This window comes from Scyliorhinus canicula, chromosome 30 (assembly GCF_902713615.1).
Source record: "Scyliorhinus canicula chromosome 30, sScyCan1.1, whole genome shotgun sequence".
Lineage (NCBI taxonomy): Eukaryota > Metazoa > Chordata > Chondrichthyes > Carcharhiniformes > Scyliorhinidae > Scyliorhinus > Scyliorhinus canicula.
In genome coordinates this window covers 14,032,555-14,051,824 of record NC_052175.1, presented here as the reverse complement: position 1 = coordinate 14,051,824, position 19,270 = coordinate 14,032,555, and the positions used below count along the sequence as shown (strand labels likewise).

At 56.5% G+C, this 19,270-nt stretch overlaps 1 protein-coding gene across 1 annotated transcript in view; it reads left to right on the top strand.

Annotated features, from left to right (window-relative positions):
- Positions 1-19,270, top strand: part of LOC119958618 (atrial natriuretic peptide receptor 1-like) — a 61,039-nt gene that overhangs the window by 36,565 nt on the left and 5,204 nt on the right. The window contains exons 10-17 of the mRNA XM_038787099.1: positions 136-213; positions 1,489-1,593; positions 2,028-2,099; positions 5,637-5,796; positions 10,650-10,802; positions 13,376-13,544; positions 15,414-15,560; positions 19,051-19,184. Of these exons, the coding sequence (XP_038643027.1) occupies positions 136-213; positions 1,489-1,593; positions 2,028-2,099; positions 5,637-5,796; positions 10,650-10,802; positions 13,376-13,544; positions 15,414-15,560; positions 19,051-19,184 (1,018 nt within the window). The remainder of the gene's footprint in view (positions 1-135; positions 214-1,488; positions 1,594-2,027; positions 2,100-5,636; positions 5,797-10,649; positions 10,803-13,375; positions 13,545-15,413; positions 15,561-19,050; positions 19,185-19,270) is intronic.

Here is a 19,270-nt window from a genome sequence, read left to right as displayed (position 1 = left end):
CTGGTTTCAGATCCATGGCTTCTATGCAATGGCCCCCAGGGTGACTACTGCCCCCTGCTGGGGTGGGCTCACCCCGACTTGTGTTGAGTCGAACTGTTCTTATTTTCTGCTCTCGTCCCATTTCTCCTCCCCCAGGGGAACATCGTGGCCGTTAAATACATCAACCGGAAGAGAGTGGAGCTGACACGCAACGTGCTGTTCGAGCTCAAACACGTATGTTCCATTTCCGTTTCCTCTTCGTTCTCTAGCCCACCTTCAATTGATAAAATCCAGGACTGAAAAGCGGGGTCATGGCGAGCGGGTTGGCAATCATCGATTGCCGTAAAATCAGGAACACATCTGGGTCACTCATATCCCCTTCACCGAGGGAAATCGGCCGTACTTACCCCGGTCTGGCCTGTACATGACACCAGTCTCTCTCCCCCCCTCCCCCCTCCCCCACACACACACACAGAGCAATGTCCATTGGGATTGTGGACAATGGGAGTGAATGGGAAGGGGTTTGATCCATTGGGATTGTGTACAATGGGAGTGAATGGGAAGGGGTTTGATCCATTGGGATTGTGTACAATGGGAGTGAACGGTAAAGGGTTTGATCCATTGGGATTGTGTACAATGGGAGTGAATGGGAAGGGGTTTGATCCATTGGGATTGTGTACAGTGAGAGTGAACTGGAAGGGGTTTGATCCATTGGGATTGTGTACAATGGGAGTGAATGGGAAGGGGTTTGATCCATTGGGATTGTGTACAATGGGAGTGAATGGGAAGGGGTTTGATCCATTGGGATTGTGTACAATGGGAGTGAATGGGAAGGGGTTTGATCCATTGGGATTGTGTACAATGGGAGTGAACGGGAAGGGGTTTGATCCATTGGGATTGTGTAAAATGGGAGTGAACGGGAAGGGGTTTGATCCATTGGGATTACGTACAATGGGAGTGAACGGGAAGGGGTTTGATCCATTGGGATTGTGTAAAATGGGAGTGAACGGGAAGGGGTTTGATCCATTGGGAATGTGCAAAGTGGGAGTGAATGGGAAGGGGTTTGATCCATGGGGATTGTGTACAATGGGAGTGAATGGGAAGGGGTTTGATCCATTGGGATTGTGTACAATGGGAGTGAATGGGAAGGGGTTTGATCCATTGGGCTTGTGTACAATGGGAGTGAATGGGAAGGGGTTTGATCCATGGGGATTGTGCATAATGGGAGTGAACGGGAAGGGGTTTGGTTCCATGGGGATTGTATACAATGGGAGTGAATGGGAAATGGTTTGATCCATTGGGATTCTATCCAGAGGGAATGTGTAAGTTAGAAATGTGAGCCTTTTGGTCAGTTGACATATTGTCCATCATTTGTTTGGAGTGATGGGCAGGTTGTACTCAATGTCCTTGAAGGATTATGAGCGTGGGCACAGACTGAAGCCAGTGCCTGAGGTCGAGCCACCGTGTGGCTACGTTTTTCTATGACTCTGCCTCTCTCTTACCCCGCAGATGAGAGATGTACAAAACGAACACCTGACTCGCTTCATCGGAGCGAGCATCGAGCCACCCAACATCTGCATCATTACCGAGTACTGTCCTCGGGGCAGCCTACAGGTAGGGAGTCTGAGGGTGGAATCTTCCACTCTGAAGTCTAGCCGCGGAGGTGAGAGTGTTTTTTCCGCTGTGTGCGCTTAGGGGGTGGGAGGGGGAGTGTGGTCTTGTGCTGCCTAGCTTTGTCAACATGCAGCTGAAACCCTGTCAGGAAGGCCGACGGCGTTGGGAGTGACTTTCGAAGAGAATCCCGAGGTGAGACCTCCGAAGGTGGAGATTGGAGATCCTGGTGTGAGGGACAAAGTTGCAGCGAGGTTGATTGATGTCTAGCGCTCCGGGGCGGGTTATTGCGAAATCCATGGAATCCGTTCCGGTCGCGTTTGCCACTTATTGCGTCGTGTGGTGCGCTCGATGCCAGCTGACTTGTCAATCCACATGCACCCTCATACTTCTTATCTTTCTCACGAGACAGCCGTCTCCTTATCATCTATTTTCAGGACATTCTGGAGAATGAGAGCATTACCCTGGACTGGATGTTTCGATACTCGTTAATCAATGACATTGTCAAGGTGAGGCCCAAATGATGTGTGCTCCGTAAGCATTCAGTGCCATGAAGAGAAACATGCGGGATGCTGGGTAATGATGTCTATGAGAGCTTAGCCGCCATTGAAGAATAGAGAGGGGGCTATTGGGGAGCCGAGGTAAGCGTTCAACCCTGAAGGTGGAGGGGACATGCGTGTAGTCTATCCCTGCTCCAATTCCCCATGCTCTTGTGTCCAAGCAAAAGCCACCAGAGGATTGAGATGGGTCACAGCCCCAAGGGGAGGGAGGTAACCACTGCGGGAGAGAGCTGGTTTCAGCGGAGGTCGCCTGCATTTGTGGTGCACTTGCCGCTGAACGAAACGGGCGAAGCTGCCATCCGGTGGAAGTGAGTATCAAGCAAAGGTAGACTCACTCAGCGATGTCAGGAGATGTGGGCTACAGGTGACCAAAGGCTCGGTTTTGAGGAGCATCTACAGGAGATGAGAGAGAGAGCGCACGGGTCGGGGAGGTTGAGGGAGGGAGATCCGGAGCTTCGGCCCCAACCATCTTCAGCTGCTCCATCAATGGCCTCCCTTCCATCAGAAGGTCAGAAGTGGGGATGTTTGCGGATGGCTGCACAATGTTCAGCACCATTCACCCTCAGATACTGAAGCAGTCCGTGTCCAAATGCAGCAAGACCTGGACAATATCCAGGCTCGGGGCTGGCAAGTGGCAAGTTACATCTCCACCTCACAAGTACCAGGCAATGACCATCTCCGACAAGAGAGGATCTAACCATCGCCCCTTTGACATTCAATGGCATTACCATCGCTGAATCCCCCCACTATCACCATCCTGGGGGTTACCATTGATCAGAAACTGAACTGGACCCAGCCGTATAAATACTGTGGCTGCCAGAGCAGGTCAGAGGCTGGGAATCCTGCGGAGAGTAACTCACCTCCTGACCCCCCCTCCCAAATCCTGTCCACCATCGACAAGGACACAAGTCAGGAGGGCGATGGGAGACTCTCCACTTGCCTGGATGAGCGCGGCTCCCAACAACACTCGAGAAGCTCGACACCATCCAGGGCAAAGCAGCCCCGCTCGATCGACACGCTAACCACCGACATTCACTCCCTCCACCCCCCCATCCAGGACAAAGCAGCCCCGCTCGATCGACACGCTACCCACCGACATTCACTCCCTCCACCCCCCCCCCCCCCCATCCAGGACAAAGCAGCCCCGCTCGATCGACACGCTACCCACCGACATTCACTCCCCCCACCCCCCCATCCAGGACAAAGCAGCCCCGCTTGATTGCTCCCCTTCCACAAACATTCAAACCCTCCACCACCGGCAGTCAGTGACAGCCGTGTGTACCATCTACAAGATGCACTGCAGCAACTCACCAAGGCTCCTTAGGCAGCTCCTTCCAAACCCACGGCCGCTACCATCTAGAAGGACAAGGGCAGCAGATACCTGGGAACCCCACCACCTGGAGGTTCCCCTCCGAGCCCCTCACCATCCCGACTGGGAAACATATCGGCCGTTCCTTCACTGTCACTGGGGCAACACCCTGGAACTCCCTCCCTAACAGCACAGAGGGTGTACCTACACCTCAGGAACTGCAGCCACCCACCACCGCCTGAAGGGCGATTAGGGATGGCCAATAAATGCTGGCCTAACCAGCGACTCCCACATCCTACAAATTAATTTTTTAAAAAGGCACGGCCGTCAATGGCGGAGAGAGGGGAAGGGGGGGGATGGTCGAGAGGTGGGATGGGCGAGGGGGACTGTCGGATGAGGAAAAGTGAAATAGGCCGAGCCTCGAGTGAGAGGTGGTCTCGTTCAAACAGAGGGCTCGGCAATCTCTGAAACCAGGCGACAAAGTCTCAGGATTAAGGCCATTCAGAACAAATAACAAAGGAAAGTACAGCACAGGAACAGGCCCTTCGGCCCTCCAAGCCTGTGCCGACCATGCTGCCCGTCTAAACTAAAATCTTCCACACTTCCGGGGTCCGTATCCCTCTATTCCCATCCTATTCATGTATTTGTCAAGATGCCCCTTAAACGTCACTACCGTCCCTGCTTCCACCACCTCCTCCGGCAGCGAGTTCCAGGCACCCACTACCCTCTGTGTAAAAACCTTGCCTCGTACATCCCCTCAAAACCTTGCCCCTCGCACCTTAAACCTATGCCCCCTAGTAATTGACCCCTCTACCCTGGGGAAAAGCCTCTGACTATCCACTCTGTCGATGCCCCTCATAATTTTGTAGACCTCTATCAGGTCGCCCCTCAACCTCCGTCGTTCCAGTGAGAACAAACCGAGTTTATTCAACCGCTCCCCATAGCTACTGCCCTCCATACCAGGCAACATCCTGGTAAATCTCTTCTGCACCCTCTCTAAAGCCTCCACATCCTTCTGGTAGTGTGGCGGCCAGAATTGAACACTCTACTCCAAGTGTGGTCTAACTTAGGTTCTATACAGCTGCAACATGACTTGCCAATTCTTATACTCAATGCCCCGGCCAATGAAGACAAGCATGCCGTATGCCTTCTTGACTACCTTCTCCACCTGTGTTGCCCCTTTCAGTGACCTGTGGACCTGTACACCTAGATCTCTCTGACTTTCAATACTCTTCAGGGTTCTACCATTCACTGTACATTCCCTACCTGCATTAGACCTTCCAAAATGTATTACTGTGATGATATGATCTGCATACTCGTCTGCCATTGGGCCAGAACGTCGGCTTACCATTGGCCCTGGTCGGTCATGTGCCTCTCGACCGATTGGCCGAGAGGCTGAGTTAACCACGCCTCTATCAACGAGGTATAAATGCTCAGAAGCCTGACGATCGTCCCTTTCCACTGTAGACGATCGCCAGGCTGTGTTCTAGTTAATTGAAGCCTGACATTGATAAATCACTCGCCTCACGTGCAATCGATGGTGCATCAATTACCTCACATTTGCCCGGATTAAACTCCATCTGCCATCTCTCCGCCCAAGTCTCCAAACAACCTAAATCCCGCTGTATCCTCCGACAGTCCTCATCGCTACCCACAATTCCACCAACCGTTGCGTTGTCCGCCAACTCACTAATCAGACCAATTCCATTTTCCTCCGAGTCATTTACTACGAACAGCAAAGGTGCCAGCACTGATCCCTGCGGATCGAGGTGAAGAGGAGGCTCCGCCCTCGGCGAACCTTCGGAGTCCTCGTACTCCCAAGGCTGGGTCACCGAGCGCAGGGAAATGGCGGAGCCAGCTCTAGGGGCTGAATCTCCTACTTCTTGCGTTCTGATTTCAGGGGGTTGCAACAGAGTTGGGGGGGGGAGCGGTTGCGTAGATCGGAGGGGTGGGGGGGGGGGGCATGTGGCGGTGAGGGATCTCCATTAAAACGAGGAGGGGAATTTTAAACGCGGGGAACGGGAGGTGCTGGACGCCAGCGAAGAAAGTGGGGTGGGTGGGGCGCGGGGGAGGGGTGGGGGGGATGCGTTGCGCGCGTGCCTCGACCCAGACTGTCCTCTCTGCCTCGTTAACTCGCTCCACACGTCCTGACTTGCCTCCGTTTCTCCTCCTTCCAGGGGATGGCATTTCTGCACAACAGCGTCATCGGTTGTCACGGAAACCTCAAGTCCTCCAACTGTGTGGTTGACAGCCGGTTTGTGCTCAAGGTCACAGATTATGGGTTGACCAGTTTCAGATCGTCGCCGCACTCCGAGGATCAGCACCTCATGTATGCAAGTGCGTCACCCCCCCCCCCCCCCCACCCCCCCAACCAACCATCACCGCCAATTATCGCTCAACGTGCCTGACCTCACCTGCCCCGGCACCGTTAACTCTACGACTGCTGAGGGCGCTAACCCAGCGTCGGGAACCCCAGTACGGACCCGTACCCCAGTGAGAGTCAGTGTGTGTGGGACCCGTACCCTAGTGAGAGTCAGTGTGTGTGGGACCCGTACCCCAGTGAGAGTCAGTGTGTGTGGGACCCGTACCCCAGTGAGAGTCAGTGTGTGTGGGACCCGTACCCCAGTGAGAGTCAGTGTGTGTGGGACCCGTACCCCAGTGAGAGTCAGTGTGTGTGGGACCCGTACCCCAGTGAGAGTCAGTGTGTGTGGGACCCGTACCCCAGTGAGGGTCAGTGTGTGTGGAACCCGTACCCCAGTGAGAGTCAGTGTGTGTGGGACCCGTACCCCAGTGAGAGTCAGTGTGTGTGGGACCCGTACCCCAGTGAGGGTCAGTGTGTGTGGGACCCATACCCCAGTGAGAGTCAGTGTGTGTGGGGCCCCAGTGAGAGTCAGTGTGTGTGGGACCCGTATCCCAGTGAGAGTCAGTGTGTGTGGGACCCGTACCCCAGTGAGAGTCAGTGTGTGTGGGGCCCCAGTGAGAGTCAGTGTGTGTGGGACCCCAGTGAGAGTCAGTGTGTGTGGGACCCGTACCCCAGTGAGAGTCAGTGTGTGTGGGACCCGTACCCCAGTGAGAGTCAGTGTGTGTGGGACCCGTACCCCAGTGAGAGTCAGTGTGTGTGGGACCCGTACCCCAGTGAGAGTCAGTGTGTGTGGGACCCGTACCCCAGTGAGAGTCAGTGTGTGTGGGACCCGTACCCCAGTGAGAGTCAGTGTGTGTGGGACCCGTACCCCAGTGAGGGTCAGTGTGTGTGGGACCCGTACCCCAGTGAGAGTCAGTGTCTGTGGGACCCCTACCCCAGTGAGAGTCAGTGTGTGTGGGACCCCTACCCCAGTGAGAGTCAGTGTGTGTGGGACCCCAGTGAGAGTCAGTGTGTGTGGGACCCGTATCCCAGTGAGAGTCAGTGTGTGTGGGACCCCTACCCCAGTGAGAGTCAGTGTGTGTGGGACCCGTACCCCAGTGAGAGTCAGTGTGTGTGGGACCCCAGTGAGAGTCAGTGTGTGTGGGACCCGTACCCCAGTGAGAGTCAGTGTGTGTGGGACCCCTACCCCAGTGAGAGTCAGTGTGTGTGGGCCCCGTACCCCAGGGAGAGTCAGTGTGTGTGGGACCCGTACCCCAGTGAGAGTCAGTGTGTGTGGGACCCCTACCCCAGTGAGAGTCAGTGTGTGTGTGGGACCCGTACCCCAGTGAGAGTCAGTGTGTGTGGGACCCGTACCCCAATGAGAGTCAGTGTGTGTGGGACCCGTACCCCAGTGAGAGTCAGTGTGTGTGGGACCCCTACCCCAGTGAGAGTCAGTGTGTGTGTGGGACCCGTACCCCAGTGGGAGTCAGTGTGTGTGGGACCCGTACCCCAGTGAGAGTCAGTGTGTGTGGGACCCGTATCCCAGTGAGAGTCAGTGTGTATGGGACCCGTACCCCAGTGAGAGTCTGTGTGTGTGGGACCCGTACCCCAGTGAGAGTCAGTGTGTGTGGGACCCCTCCCCCAGTGAGAGTCAGTGTGTGTGGGACCCGTACCCCAGTGAGAGTCTGTGTGTGTGGGACCTGTACCCTAGTGAGAGTCAGTGTGTGTGGGACCCGTACCCCAGTGAGAGCCAGTGTGTGTGGGACCCGTACCCCAGTGAGAGTCAGTGTGTGTGGGACCCGTACCCCAGTGAGAGTCAGTGTGTGTGGGACCCGTACCCCAGTGAGAGTCAGTGTGTGTGGGACCTGTACCCCAGTGAGAGTCAGTGTGTGTGGGACCCGTACCCCAGTGAGAGTCAGTGTGTGTGGGACCCCTACCCCAGTGAGAGTCAGTGTGTGTGGGACCCGTACCCCAATGAGAGTCAGTGTGTGTGGGACCCGTACCCCAGTGAGAGTCAGTGTGTGTGGGACCCCTACCCCAGTGAGAGTCAGTGTGTGTGTGGGACCCCTACCCCAGTGGGAGTCAGTGTGTGTGGGACCCGTACCCCAGTGAGAGTCAGTGTGTGTGGGACCCGTATCCCAGTGAGAGTCAGTGTGTATGGGACCCGTACCCCAGTGAGAGTCTGTGTGTGTGGGACCCGTACCCCAGTGAGAGTCAGTGTGTGTGGGACCCCTCCCCCAGTGAGAGTCAGTGTGTGTGGGACCCGTACCCCAGTGAGAGTCTGTGTGTGTGGGACCTGTACCCTAGTGAGAGTCAGTGTGTGTGGGACCCGTACCCCAGTGAGAGTCAGTGTGTGTGGGACCCGTACCCCAGTGAGAGTCAGTGTGTGTGGGACCCGTACCCCAGTGAGAGTCAGTGTGTGTGGGACCCGTACCCCAGTGAGAGTCAGTGTGTATGGGACCTGTACCCCAGTGAGAGTCAGTGTGTGTGGGACCCGTACCCCAGTGAGAGTCAGTGTGTGTGGGACCCCAGTGAGAGTCAGTGTGTGTGGGACCCGTACCCCAGTGAGAGTCAGTGTGTGTGGGACCCCAGTGAGAGTCAGTGTGTGTGGGACCCATACCCCAGTGAGAGTCAGTGTGTGTGGGACCCGTACCCCAGTGAGAGTCAGTGTGTGTGGGACCCCTACCCCAGTGAGAGTCAGTGTGTGTGGGGCCCGTATCCTAGTGAGAGTCAGTGTGTGTGGGACCCGTACCCCAGTGAGAGTCAGTGTGTGTGGGACCCCTACCCCAGTGAGAGTCAGTGTGTGTGGGACCCGTACCCCAGTGAGAGTCAGTGTGTGTGGGACCCGTACCCCAGTGAGAGTCAGTGTGTGTGGGACCCCAGTGAGAGTCAGTGTGTGTGGGGCCCCAGTGAGAGTCAGTGTGTGTGGGACCCCAGTGAGAGTCAGTGTGTGTGGGACCCCTACCCCAGTGAGAGTCAGTGTGTGTGGGACCCATACCCCAGTGAGAGTCAGTGTGTGTGGGACCCGTACCCCAGTGAGAGTCAGTGTGTGTGGGACCCGTACCCCAGTGAGAGTCAGTGTGTGTGGGACCCGTACCCCTGTGAGAGTCAGTGTGTGTGGAACCCGTACCCCAGTGAGAGTCAGTGTGTGTGGGACCCGTACCCCAGTGAGAGTCAGCGTGTGTGGGACCCCAGTGAGAGTCAGTGTGTGTGGGACCCCTACCCCAGTGAGAGTCAGTGTGTGTGGGACCCGTACCCCAGTGAGAGTCAGTGTGTGTGGGACCCGTACCCCAGTGAGAGTCAGTGTGTGTGGGACCCGTACCCCAGTGAGAGTCAGTGTGTGTGGAACCTGTACCCCAGTGAGAGTCAGTGTGTGTGGGACCCGTACCCCAGTGAGAGTCAGTGTGTGTGGGACCGGTACCCCAGTGAGAGTCAGTGTGTGTGGGACCCGTACCCCAGTGAGAGTCAGCGTGTGTGGGACCCCAGTGAGAGTCAGTGTGTGTGGGACCCCTACCCCAGTGAGAGTCAGTGTGTGTGGGACCCGTACCCCAGTGAGAGTCAGTGTGTGTGGGACCCGTACCCCAGGGAGAGTCAGTGTGTGTGGGACCCGTACCCCAGTGAGAGTCAGTGTGTGTGGGACCCACACCCCAGTGAGAGTCAGTGTGTGTGGGACCCGTACCCCAGTGAGAGTCAGTGTGTGTGGGACCCGTACCCCAGTGAGAGTCAGTGTGTGTGGGACCCGTACCCCAGTGAGAGTCAGTGTGTGTGGGACCCGTACCCCAGTGAGAGTCAGTGTGTGTGGAACCTGTACCCCAGTGAGAGTCAGTGTGTGTGGGACCCGTACCCCAGTGAGAGTCAGTGTGTGTGGGACCGGTACCCCAGTGAGAGTCAGTGTGTGTGGGACCCGTACCCCAGTGAGAGTCAGTGTGTGTGGGACCCGTACCCCAGTGAGAGTCAGTGTGTGTGGGGCCCGTACCCCAGTGAGAGTCAGTGTGTGTGGGACCCGTACCCCAGTGAGAGTCAGTGTGTGTGGGACCCGTACCCCAGTGAGAGTCAGTGTGTGTGGGACCCCTACCCCAGTGAGAGTCAGTGTGTGTGGGACCCGTACCCCAGTGAGAGTCAGTGTGTGTGGGACCCGTACCCCAGTGAGAGTCAGTGTGTGTGGAGCTGTACCCCAGAGAGAGTCAGTGTGTGTGGGACCCGTACCCCAGTGAGAGTCAGTGTGTGTGGGACCCGTACCCCAGTGAGAGTCAGTGTGTGTGGGACCCGTACCCCAGTGAGAGTCAGTGTGTGTGGGACCCGTACCCCAGTGAGAGTCAGTGTGTGTGGGACCCGTACCCCAGTGAGAGTCAGTGTGTGTGGGACCCGTACCCCAGTGAGAGTCAGTGTGTGTGGGACCCATACCCCAGTGAGAGTCAGTGTGTGTGGGACCCGGACCCCAGTGAGAGTCAGTGTGTGTGGGACCCCAGTGAGAGTCAGTGTGTGTGGGACCCGTACCCCAGTGAGAGTCAGTGTGTGTGGGACCCGTACCCCAGTGAGAGTCAGTGTGTGTGGGACCCCAGTGAGAGTCAGTGTGTGTGGCATTGATGCAAAGTTGCTGATTAATCTGAACTATCGATCTATTGATCGGTCTACCACAGGCCCAGCCACAAGCTGACTACAATCCTCACTGATGGGGAACTGTGAGAGACGTCGGTGCAATGTCACCTCTCCCTCCTCATCAAATTACCCTCAGCTCCTGTGGCCGTACCCTCCCGGAGTGCGCACCCCCCCACCCCCCCCACCCCCCCACCCCCATCCCCCAACCCCATAGTCCCTCAGTGTATTGACTGACCATTTGCTGTGACAGAGAAACTGTGGACTGCGCCTGAGATTCTGCGGATGGACAGTCCCTTGACGGGGACCCAGAAAGGGGACGTGTACAGCTTCGGCATCATCCTCCAGGAGATCGGACTGCGGAGTGGCCCCTTCTTCATCGAGGGCCAAGACCTCAGCCCCAAAGGTGAGGTGGTGTTGACGGTGCGGAAACAAAGGTTTGGAATGGGATGTGGGGTGGGGGGAGGGGGGGGGGTAACCTGTCAGACGGGAGGGGGGGGGGGCGATGCTGAGGGATGTGTACGATTTCCTCCGGTCGATAAATGGTAATATTTGAGTTGAGGGAACCGGCGGAAGGCTTGGAGACACGGTGGGGACTGTTCATGACCATATTTGGGGAACTGCTTGTCGTTAGTCGGGGGAGGAGAGGGGGAGAAAAGGGAACAATTTATTGTTACTGGGGTACGGGTCCCACACACACTGACTCGCACTGGGGTACGGGTCCCACACACACTGACTCTCACTGGGGTACGGGTCCCACACACATTGACTCTCACTGGGGTACGGGTCCCACACACACTGACTCTCACTGGGGTACGGGTCCCACACACACTGACTCTCACTGCAGTACGGGTCCCACACACACTGACTCTCACTGGGGTATGGGTCCCACACACACTGACTCTCACTGGGGTACGGGTCCCACACACACTGACTCTCACTGGAGTACGGGTCCCACACACACTGACTCTCACTGGGGTACGGGTCCCACACACACTGACTCTCACTGGGGTACGGGTCCCACACACACTGACTCTCACTGGGGTACGGGTCCCACACACACTGACTCTCACTGGGGTACGGGTCCCACACACTGACCCTCACTGGGGTACGGGTCCCACACACACTGACTCTCACTGGGGTATGGGTCCCACACACACTGACTTTCACTGGGGTACGAGTCCCACACACACTGACTCTCACTGGGGTACGAGTCCCACACACACTGACTCTCACTGGGGTACGGGTCCCACACACACTGACTCTCACTGGGGTACGGGTCCCACACACACTGACTCTCACTGTGGTACGGGTCCCACACACACTGACTCTCACTGGGATACAGTTCCACACACACTGACACTCACTGGGGTACAGTTCCACACACACTGACTCTCTCTGGGTACAGGTCCCACACACACTGACTCTCACTGGAGTACGGGTCCCACACACACTGACTCTCACTGGGGTACGGGTCCCACACACACTGACTCTCACTGGAGTACGGGTCCCACACACACTGACTCTCACTGGGGTACGGGTCCCACACACACTGACTCTCACTGGGGTACGGGTCCCACACACACTGACTCTCACTGGGGTACGGGTCCCACACACACTGACTCTCACTGGGGTATGGGTCCCACACACACTGACTTTCACTGGGGTACGAGTCCCACACACACTGACTCTCACTGGGGTACGAGTCCCACACACACTGACTCTCACTGGGGTACGGGTCCCACACACACTGACTCTCACTGGGGTACGGGTCCCACACACACTGACTCTCACTGTGGTACGGGTCCCACATACACTGCCTCTCACTGGGGTACGGGTCCCACACACACTGACTCTCACTGGGGGAGGGGTCCCACACACACTGACTCTCACTGGGGTACGGGTCCCACATACACTGACTCTCACTGGGGTACGGGTCCCACACACACTGACTCTCACTGGGGTAGGGGTCCCACACACACTGACTCCCACTGGGGGAGGGGTCCCACACACACTGACTCTCACTGGGGTAGGGTCCCACACACACTGACTCTCACTGGGGTCCCACACACACTGACTCTCACTGGGGTACGGGTCCCACACACACTGACTCTCACTGGGGTACGGGTCCCACACACACTGACTCTCACTGGGGTACGGGTCCCACACACACTGACTCTCACTGGGGTACAGGTCCCACACACACTGACTCTCACTGGGGTACGGGTCCCACACACACTGACTCTCACTGGGTACGGGACCCACACACACTGACTCTCACTGGGGTACGGGACCCACACACACTGCCTCTCACTGGGGTACGGGTCCCACACACACTGACTCTCACTGGGGTCCCACACACACTGACTCTCACTGGGGTCCCACACACACTGACTCTCACTGGGGTACAGGTCGCACACACACTGACTCTCACTGGGGTACGGGTCCCACACACATTGACTCTCACTGGGGTACGGGCCCCACACACACTGACTGTCACTGGGGTCCCACACACACTGACTCTCACTGGGGTACGGGTCCCACACACACTGACTCTCACTGGGGTACGGGTCCCACACACACTGACTCTCACTGGGGTACGGGTCCCACACACATTGACTCTCACTGGGGTACGGGTCCCACACACACTGACTGTCACTGGGGTCTCACACACACTGACTCTCACTGGGGTACGGGTCCCACACACACTGACTCTCACTGGGGTACGGGTCCCACACACACTGACTCTCACTGGGGTACGGGGCTGGATTAGATGCAGAGTGAGACTTCAACCCATGACCTCGTGTATGAGAGCTGAGCGAGAGTGGGCCCTTTGACATGGTTGACGTAGCCTCCTCGATAGTGCTGTTGTGGGGAGATGCGAAGTGGTTCTATCTCCCGGGGTAGAAGCTGTACTTTATGATGACCATCTTGCCTTCGTTGGGGTGACCTATTCTGCTCTGTTGCCTCCTCCGTCAGAAATCATCGAGAAGGTGAAGAGCGAGCAATGGCCGCACTTCCGGCCTAGCCCAGGGCTGAGCTGTCAGGTGGAGGAGGTCGGCTTGCTCATGCAGCGCTGCTGGGCGGAGGAGACCCTGGAGAGGCCAGACTTCAACCAGATCAAGATTCTCCTTCGCAAGTTCAACAGGTGGGTGCTGGCAGCGAGGGTCAGTACTGAGGGAGCGCCGCACTGTCAGAGGGTCAGTACTGAGGGAGTGCTGCACTGTCAGAGGGTCAGTACTGAGGGAGTGCCGCACTGTCAGAGGGTCATTACTGAGGGAGCGCCGCACTGTCAGAGGGTCAGTACTGAGGGAGTGCCGCACTGTGGGAGGGTCAGTACTGAGGGAGTGCCGCACTGTCAGAGGGTCAGTACTGAGGGAGCGCCGCACTGTCAGAGGGTCAGTACTGAGGGAGCCGCACTGTCAGAGGGTCAGTACTGAGGGAGTGCCGCACTGTCAGAGGGTCAGTACTGAGGGAGCGCCGCACTGTCAGAGAGTCAGTACTGAGGGAGTGCCGCACTGTCAGAGGGTCAGTACTGAGGGAGTGCCGCACTGTCAGAGGGTCAGTACTGAGGGAGTGCCGCACTGACAGAGGGTCAGTACTGAGGGAGGGCCGCACTGTCAGAGGGTCAGTACTGAGGGAGTGCCGCACTGTCAGAGGGTCAGTACTGAGAGAGTGCCGCACTGTGGGAGGGTCAGTACTGAGGGAGTGCTGCACTGTCAGAGGGTCAGTACTGAGGGAGTGCTGCACTGTCAGAGGGTCAGTACTGAGGGAGTCCCGCACTGTCAGAGGGTCAGTACTGAGGGAGTGCCGCACTGTCAGAGGGTCAGTACTGAGGGAGTGCCGCACTGTCAGAGGGTCAGTACTGAGGGAGTGCCGCACTGTCAGAGGGTCAGTACTGAGGGAGTGCCGCACTGACAGAGGGTCAGTACTGAGGGAGGGCCGCACTGTCAGAGGGTCAGTACTGAGGGAGTGCCGCACTGTCAGAGGGTCAGTACTGAGAGAGTGCCGCACTGTGGGAGGGTCAGTACTGAGGGAGTGCTGCACTGTCAGAGGGTCAGTACTGAGGGAGTGCTGCACTGTCAGAGGGTCAGTACTGAGGGAGTCCCGCACTGTCAGAGGGTCAGTACTGAGGGAGTGCCGCACTGTCAGAGGGTCAGTACTGAGGGAGTGCCGCACTGTCAGAGGGTCAGTACTGAGGGAGTGCCGCACTGTCAGAGGGTCAGTACTGAGGGAGTGCTGCACTGTCAGAGGGTCAGTACTGAGGGAGTGCCGCACTGTCAGAGGGTCAGTACTGAGGGAGTGCCGCACTGTCAGAGGGTCAGTACTGAGGGAGTGCCGCACTGTCAGAGGGTCAGTACTGAGGGAGAGCTGCACTGTCAGAGGGTCAGTACTGAGGGAGCGCCGCTCTGTCGGAGGGTCAGTACTGAGGGAGTGCCGCACTGTCAGAGGGTCAGTACTGAGGGAGAGCTGCACTGTCAGAGGGTCAGTACTGAGGGAGCGCCGCTCTGTCGGAGGGTCAGTACTGAGGGAGCGCCGCTCTGTCGGAGGGTCAGTACTGAGGGAGTGCCGCACTGTCAGAGGGTCAGTACTGAGGGAGTGCCGCACTGTCAGAGGGTCAGTACTGAGGGAGCGCCGCACTGTCAGAGGGTCAGTACTGAGGGAGTGCCGCACTGTCAGAGGGTCAGTACTGAGGGAGTGCCGCACTGTCAGACAAGGTGGGCACTGACCCAGGTGGGTAGTGGCCAAGGTGGGTAGTGGCCAAGGTGGGTAGTCCCATCTCATTGTCACTGTCAGAATCCCAGCAGGCTGTGGGGCAAAAGAGCCTAACGAGGTTCCGTTCAACAGTCAAGCCGTGACCCCGACACACACCATACCCAGGACTATCGGGGCCGGGGGGGGGGGTCTGTGGTCAGGGTCGGAGCGGAGTAACACCAGCCACCTCCCCCAGTCGTACTGACTCTGCCTGTGTTTGTCTCTGACTGTCCCCCCCCCCCACCCCGGTCCGATATCTCAGGGAGAACAGCTCTAACATCCTGGACAACCTGCTGTCGAGGATGGAACAGTACGCCAACAACCTGGAGGAGCTGGTGGAGGACCGGACGCAGGCCTACCTGGAGGAGAAACGCAAAGCTGAGGCATTGCTCTACCAGATCCTGCCGCAGTACGTACCCTGTCTCCCTCCTCCCCCACCCCCTCCTCAGTGATTAAGTCGTTCCTTCCTGTTCATGGCATGTTGATTACGTTTTTCGATTAGACTGTCTCGTAAAGTACATCGAGCACATATAAAGAGGGCATTTCCTCCACCGTTGGGACACTCCCTTGACGTTCTGCTCCTCTGCCTGGCGGTGGGGGATCTCTCCAGCGGAGGGCGCCCTACATGGGAGTCCTACCTTTGTCCACCGGGGGGCCTGGTGAGGAGGACGTCGCACACACCAGTGCTGTGCAGCGCGTCTTCTCTGCTGTGGGGGGGCGGGGGAGGGATGGACCACCTCGTAAGTCATATCATGGAGTTCACCTGACCCACAACTTTGAATAGATTGTGGTATGGGGAGCACACGGCCCACTCTACAGGTGTGGTACAGCAGACATCTAACATTATTTGTTAAAGCAAAACAATGTTTATTCTATGAACTCAAGTTAACCTTTTTAAAACATACAGTGGACATCTTAGCAACCATCAATTCGAATACAACCCCCAAATAATACAACACTAAGTAATCCTTTAAGCTTTCCTTTTAACATCCATAAGACTTAAAAGACCTTTTAACAGAAGCACATCAGGTTTAAATTCTCTATTGAGAGCAGTTATCACTCTGAATTCACCAAATGATCAAGAGATAGTCTTTAGATGGCAGAGAGATCAACATTACACCTTCTGTGGCTGGCTTCAGCTCCAACACTGAAACAAAACCCATAAAACACAGACACAGCCAAGCTTTTCCTCAAAGTGAAACGAACAAACAGAGCCAGCGCTCAGCTCCACCCACACTCTGACATCACTGCCGCCACTTGAGCAGACAAACATTTCTTAAAGTGACATTCCCATGACACCGACTCAATATGGTTCTTGTTTAATTCTTATCCTTTTTTGTCCCTTTGAACCGTAATTCCGTTAACTGGATTAATTGGCTCTTGTAAAATAGGTTAGCTGGTTAATTTATTAACTATATTATGGCCCAGAGTTTAGAGGACCCCAAAGTGTAACAAGGAGTTCACCTGACCCACAACTTTTACTAGATTGTGGTATGGGGAGCACACGGCCCACTCTACAGGTGTGGCACAGCAGAAATGGAAAAGTATTTTTTAAAGCAAAACAATGTTTATTCTATGAACTCAAGTTAACCTTTTAAAACATACAGTGAACATCTTAGCAACAATCAATTCAAATACACCCCCCAAAGACTACAACACTAAGTAAACGTTTAAGCTTTCCTTTTAACATCCATATGACTGAAAAACAAAACCTTTAACAGAAGCACATCAGGTTAAAGTCACTACTGAGAACATTTATAATTCTGAATTCACCAAATGATCAAGAGATAGTCTTTTGATGGCAGAGAGAACAGCAGTACACCTGCTCTGTCTGGCTTCAGCTCCAACACTGAAAACTAAACTAAAACATACCCTGCAGCCTGCTCAGAAACGAAAGTAAAAAGCTCACAGACAGCCCAGCTCCACCCACTCTCTGACATCACTGCAGCAGTAAACACCCATTTCTTAAAGGTACTCCCCCTACAGATACTTATATACACACCCATTTATAAACATCCATTTCTTAAAGGTACACTCACTACAGATATTTATATACACAACCATTTATAAACACCCATTTCTTAAAGGTACACTCACATGACAGCTTCAATTCTTTTAACAATTCTCTAAGGTGTTGTCTAAAACAGGGGTCAGGGAGGGGAGGGTCTGGGAAATATATAAGGAACTGATGGAGGGGGAAGGGGTCCCAATCGGGGAGGTGAAGAGGAAGCGGGAGGACGAGTTGGGAGGGGAGTTGGATATGGGAGAAGGCCCGGAGGAGAGTCAGTGCATCCTCATCGTGTGCCAGGCTCAGCCTGATCCAGTTCTAGGTGGCCCACGGGGCTCGTATGACTGTGGGCCGGATGAGTAGGTTATGTGAGGAGGTGGAGGACAGGCGTGGGCGGTGTGGGGGAACGCCGGCGAACCGTGTACACATGTTTTGGGCGCGTCCGATCTGGGAGCCCGGGGGAATTGGGGGCGGGGGGAGAGGCCGACGTTTTGGCCTTTGCCTCCCTGGTGGGCCCGGAGACGGATTCTGCTGGGATGGAAGAACTCGGAGCCCCCAAAGTCGGGGGGTGTGGGTCAGAGACATGGCAGGGTTTCTCCGGCGAGAGAAAATGAAGTTCGCCGTAAGGGGTTCGATGCAGGGGTTCGCTCGGAGGTGGCAACCGTTCATCGGCTTCGTCAAGGAGAATCGACCGTCAGCAGGAGGAGGGGGGGGGGGGGGGGGAGGGAAGGGGAGGTAGGGAAGTAACGAATAAGAGCCGGAAATCTAATGTATGGGTAGTTAGGGGTTCAGGCTGGGGAGAGGTGGGTACGTTATTGAGGGGGTTTTTCCGTGTGATGGATCTCTGTTGTTCAGAATGTGAAAATGTTAAAATTATAAATGCCTCAATAAAATATTTTCTAAAAAAAAAACGATTCTCAGGAAGTGCACGTCGACAGTTAGGTCCAGGGTGTGGGGGGGGGGGGGGGGGGGGGGGAGATGGTTGTATTTGATTGTTCTCGCCCCCACCCCCTCGGTTCCTGCCTCGTCCATCGTGTGTCAGGCTGACGGAGTTCCCAGGATCACATCATCGAAGACGTGGCTGCCAACGTTTTTTTGTTCAATTCATTGATGGGATGTGGGGCGTTCGCTGGCCGGGGCATCTATTGCCCATCTCTGAGGGCATTTCAGTGTGAACCACATTTTCTGTGGGTCTGGAGTCACATGTAGGCCAGACAGGGTAAGGACGGCAGATTTCCGTCCCCACAGGACATAAGTGACCCAGATGGGTTTGTACGCCGAGCGGCAATGGTTTCATGGTCACCGTCAAGAGTTTTAATTCCAGGGGCTGGGTTCTCCGTTTGGGAGACTATGTCCCCCACTCCGGCGTGAAAACTGGGCAGTTTTGCGCCAGGAAAGCTGGTGTCAAAAGGCCTCTGGTTTGCCGTTTTTGCTGGGGGCCAGCAGGGAGGCAGAGAGGGGCTCGTGGCTCCAGGTGCCGATACGGCCGCTGGCACGTCCGGTTCACAGGCCGCGCATGCGCAGCGCGGCGGCCAGCGGTGCCCGTGCGGTGCCCCATGGCGGATTCAGTCAGCGGACCTGGACCGACCGGCAAAGTAGTGCCCCGTATTGGCCGCTCGCGTGCTCCGGACCGCCCGCCCGCACAGCCCCCAGCCTTGAATGAAGCCCCCCCCCCCCCCCGCCGAATGGGACGTGGCACCAGGTAGGGTACGGGATGGTGGAACGGCGCGAGGGGGCCAGTCCGAGGGGTAGGTTTTGAAGAGGGTCTTGGAGGAGGGAGAGAGAGAGAGAGAGGCGGTAGAGGGTTCAGGGAGGGCCTGGGGGGGGAGGGGGGTCTGACGGCACGGCCGCCAGGTGGCCAGATTAACCGCCCCTGACCTTTCATTCCCAGCTCGGTGGCGGAACAGTTGAAGCGAGGCGAGACGGTGCAAGCTGAGGCCTTTGACAGCGTCACCATCTACTTCAGTGACATCGTGGGCTTCACAGCGATGTCAGCGGAGAGCACGCCAATGCAGGTACCCAGCGGCCTGCCCGGGTGGAGGGGGGCGGGGGGGGGGGGGGGGGGGTGCAGGGTGGGGGGTGGGGGGGCGGGGGGGGGAGGGTGCGGGGGG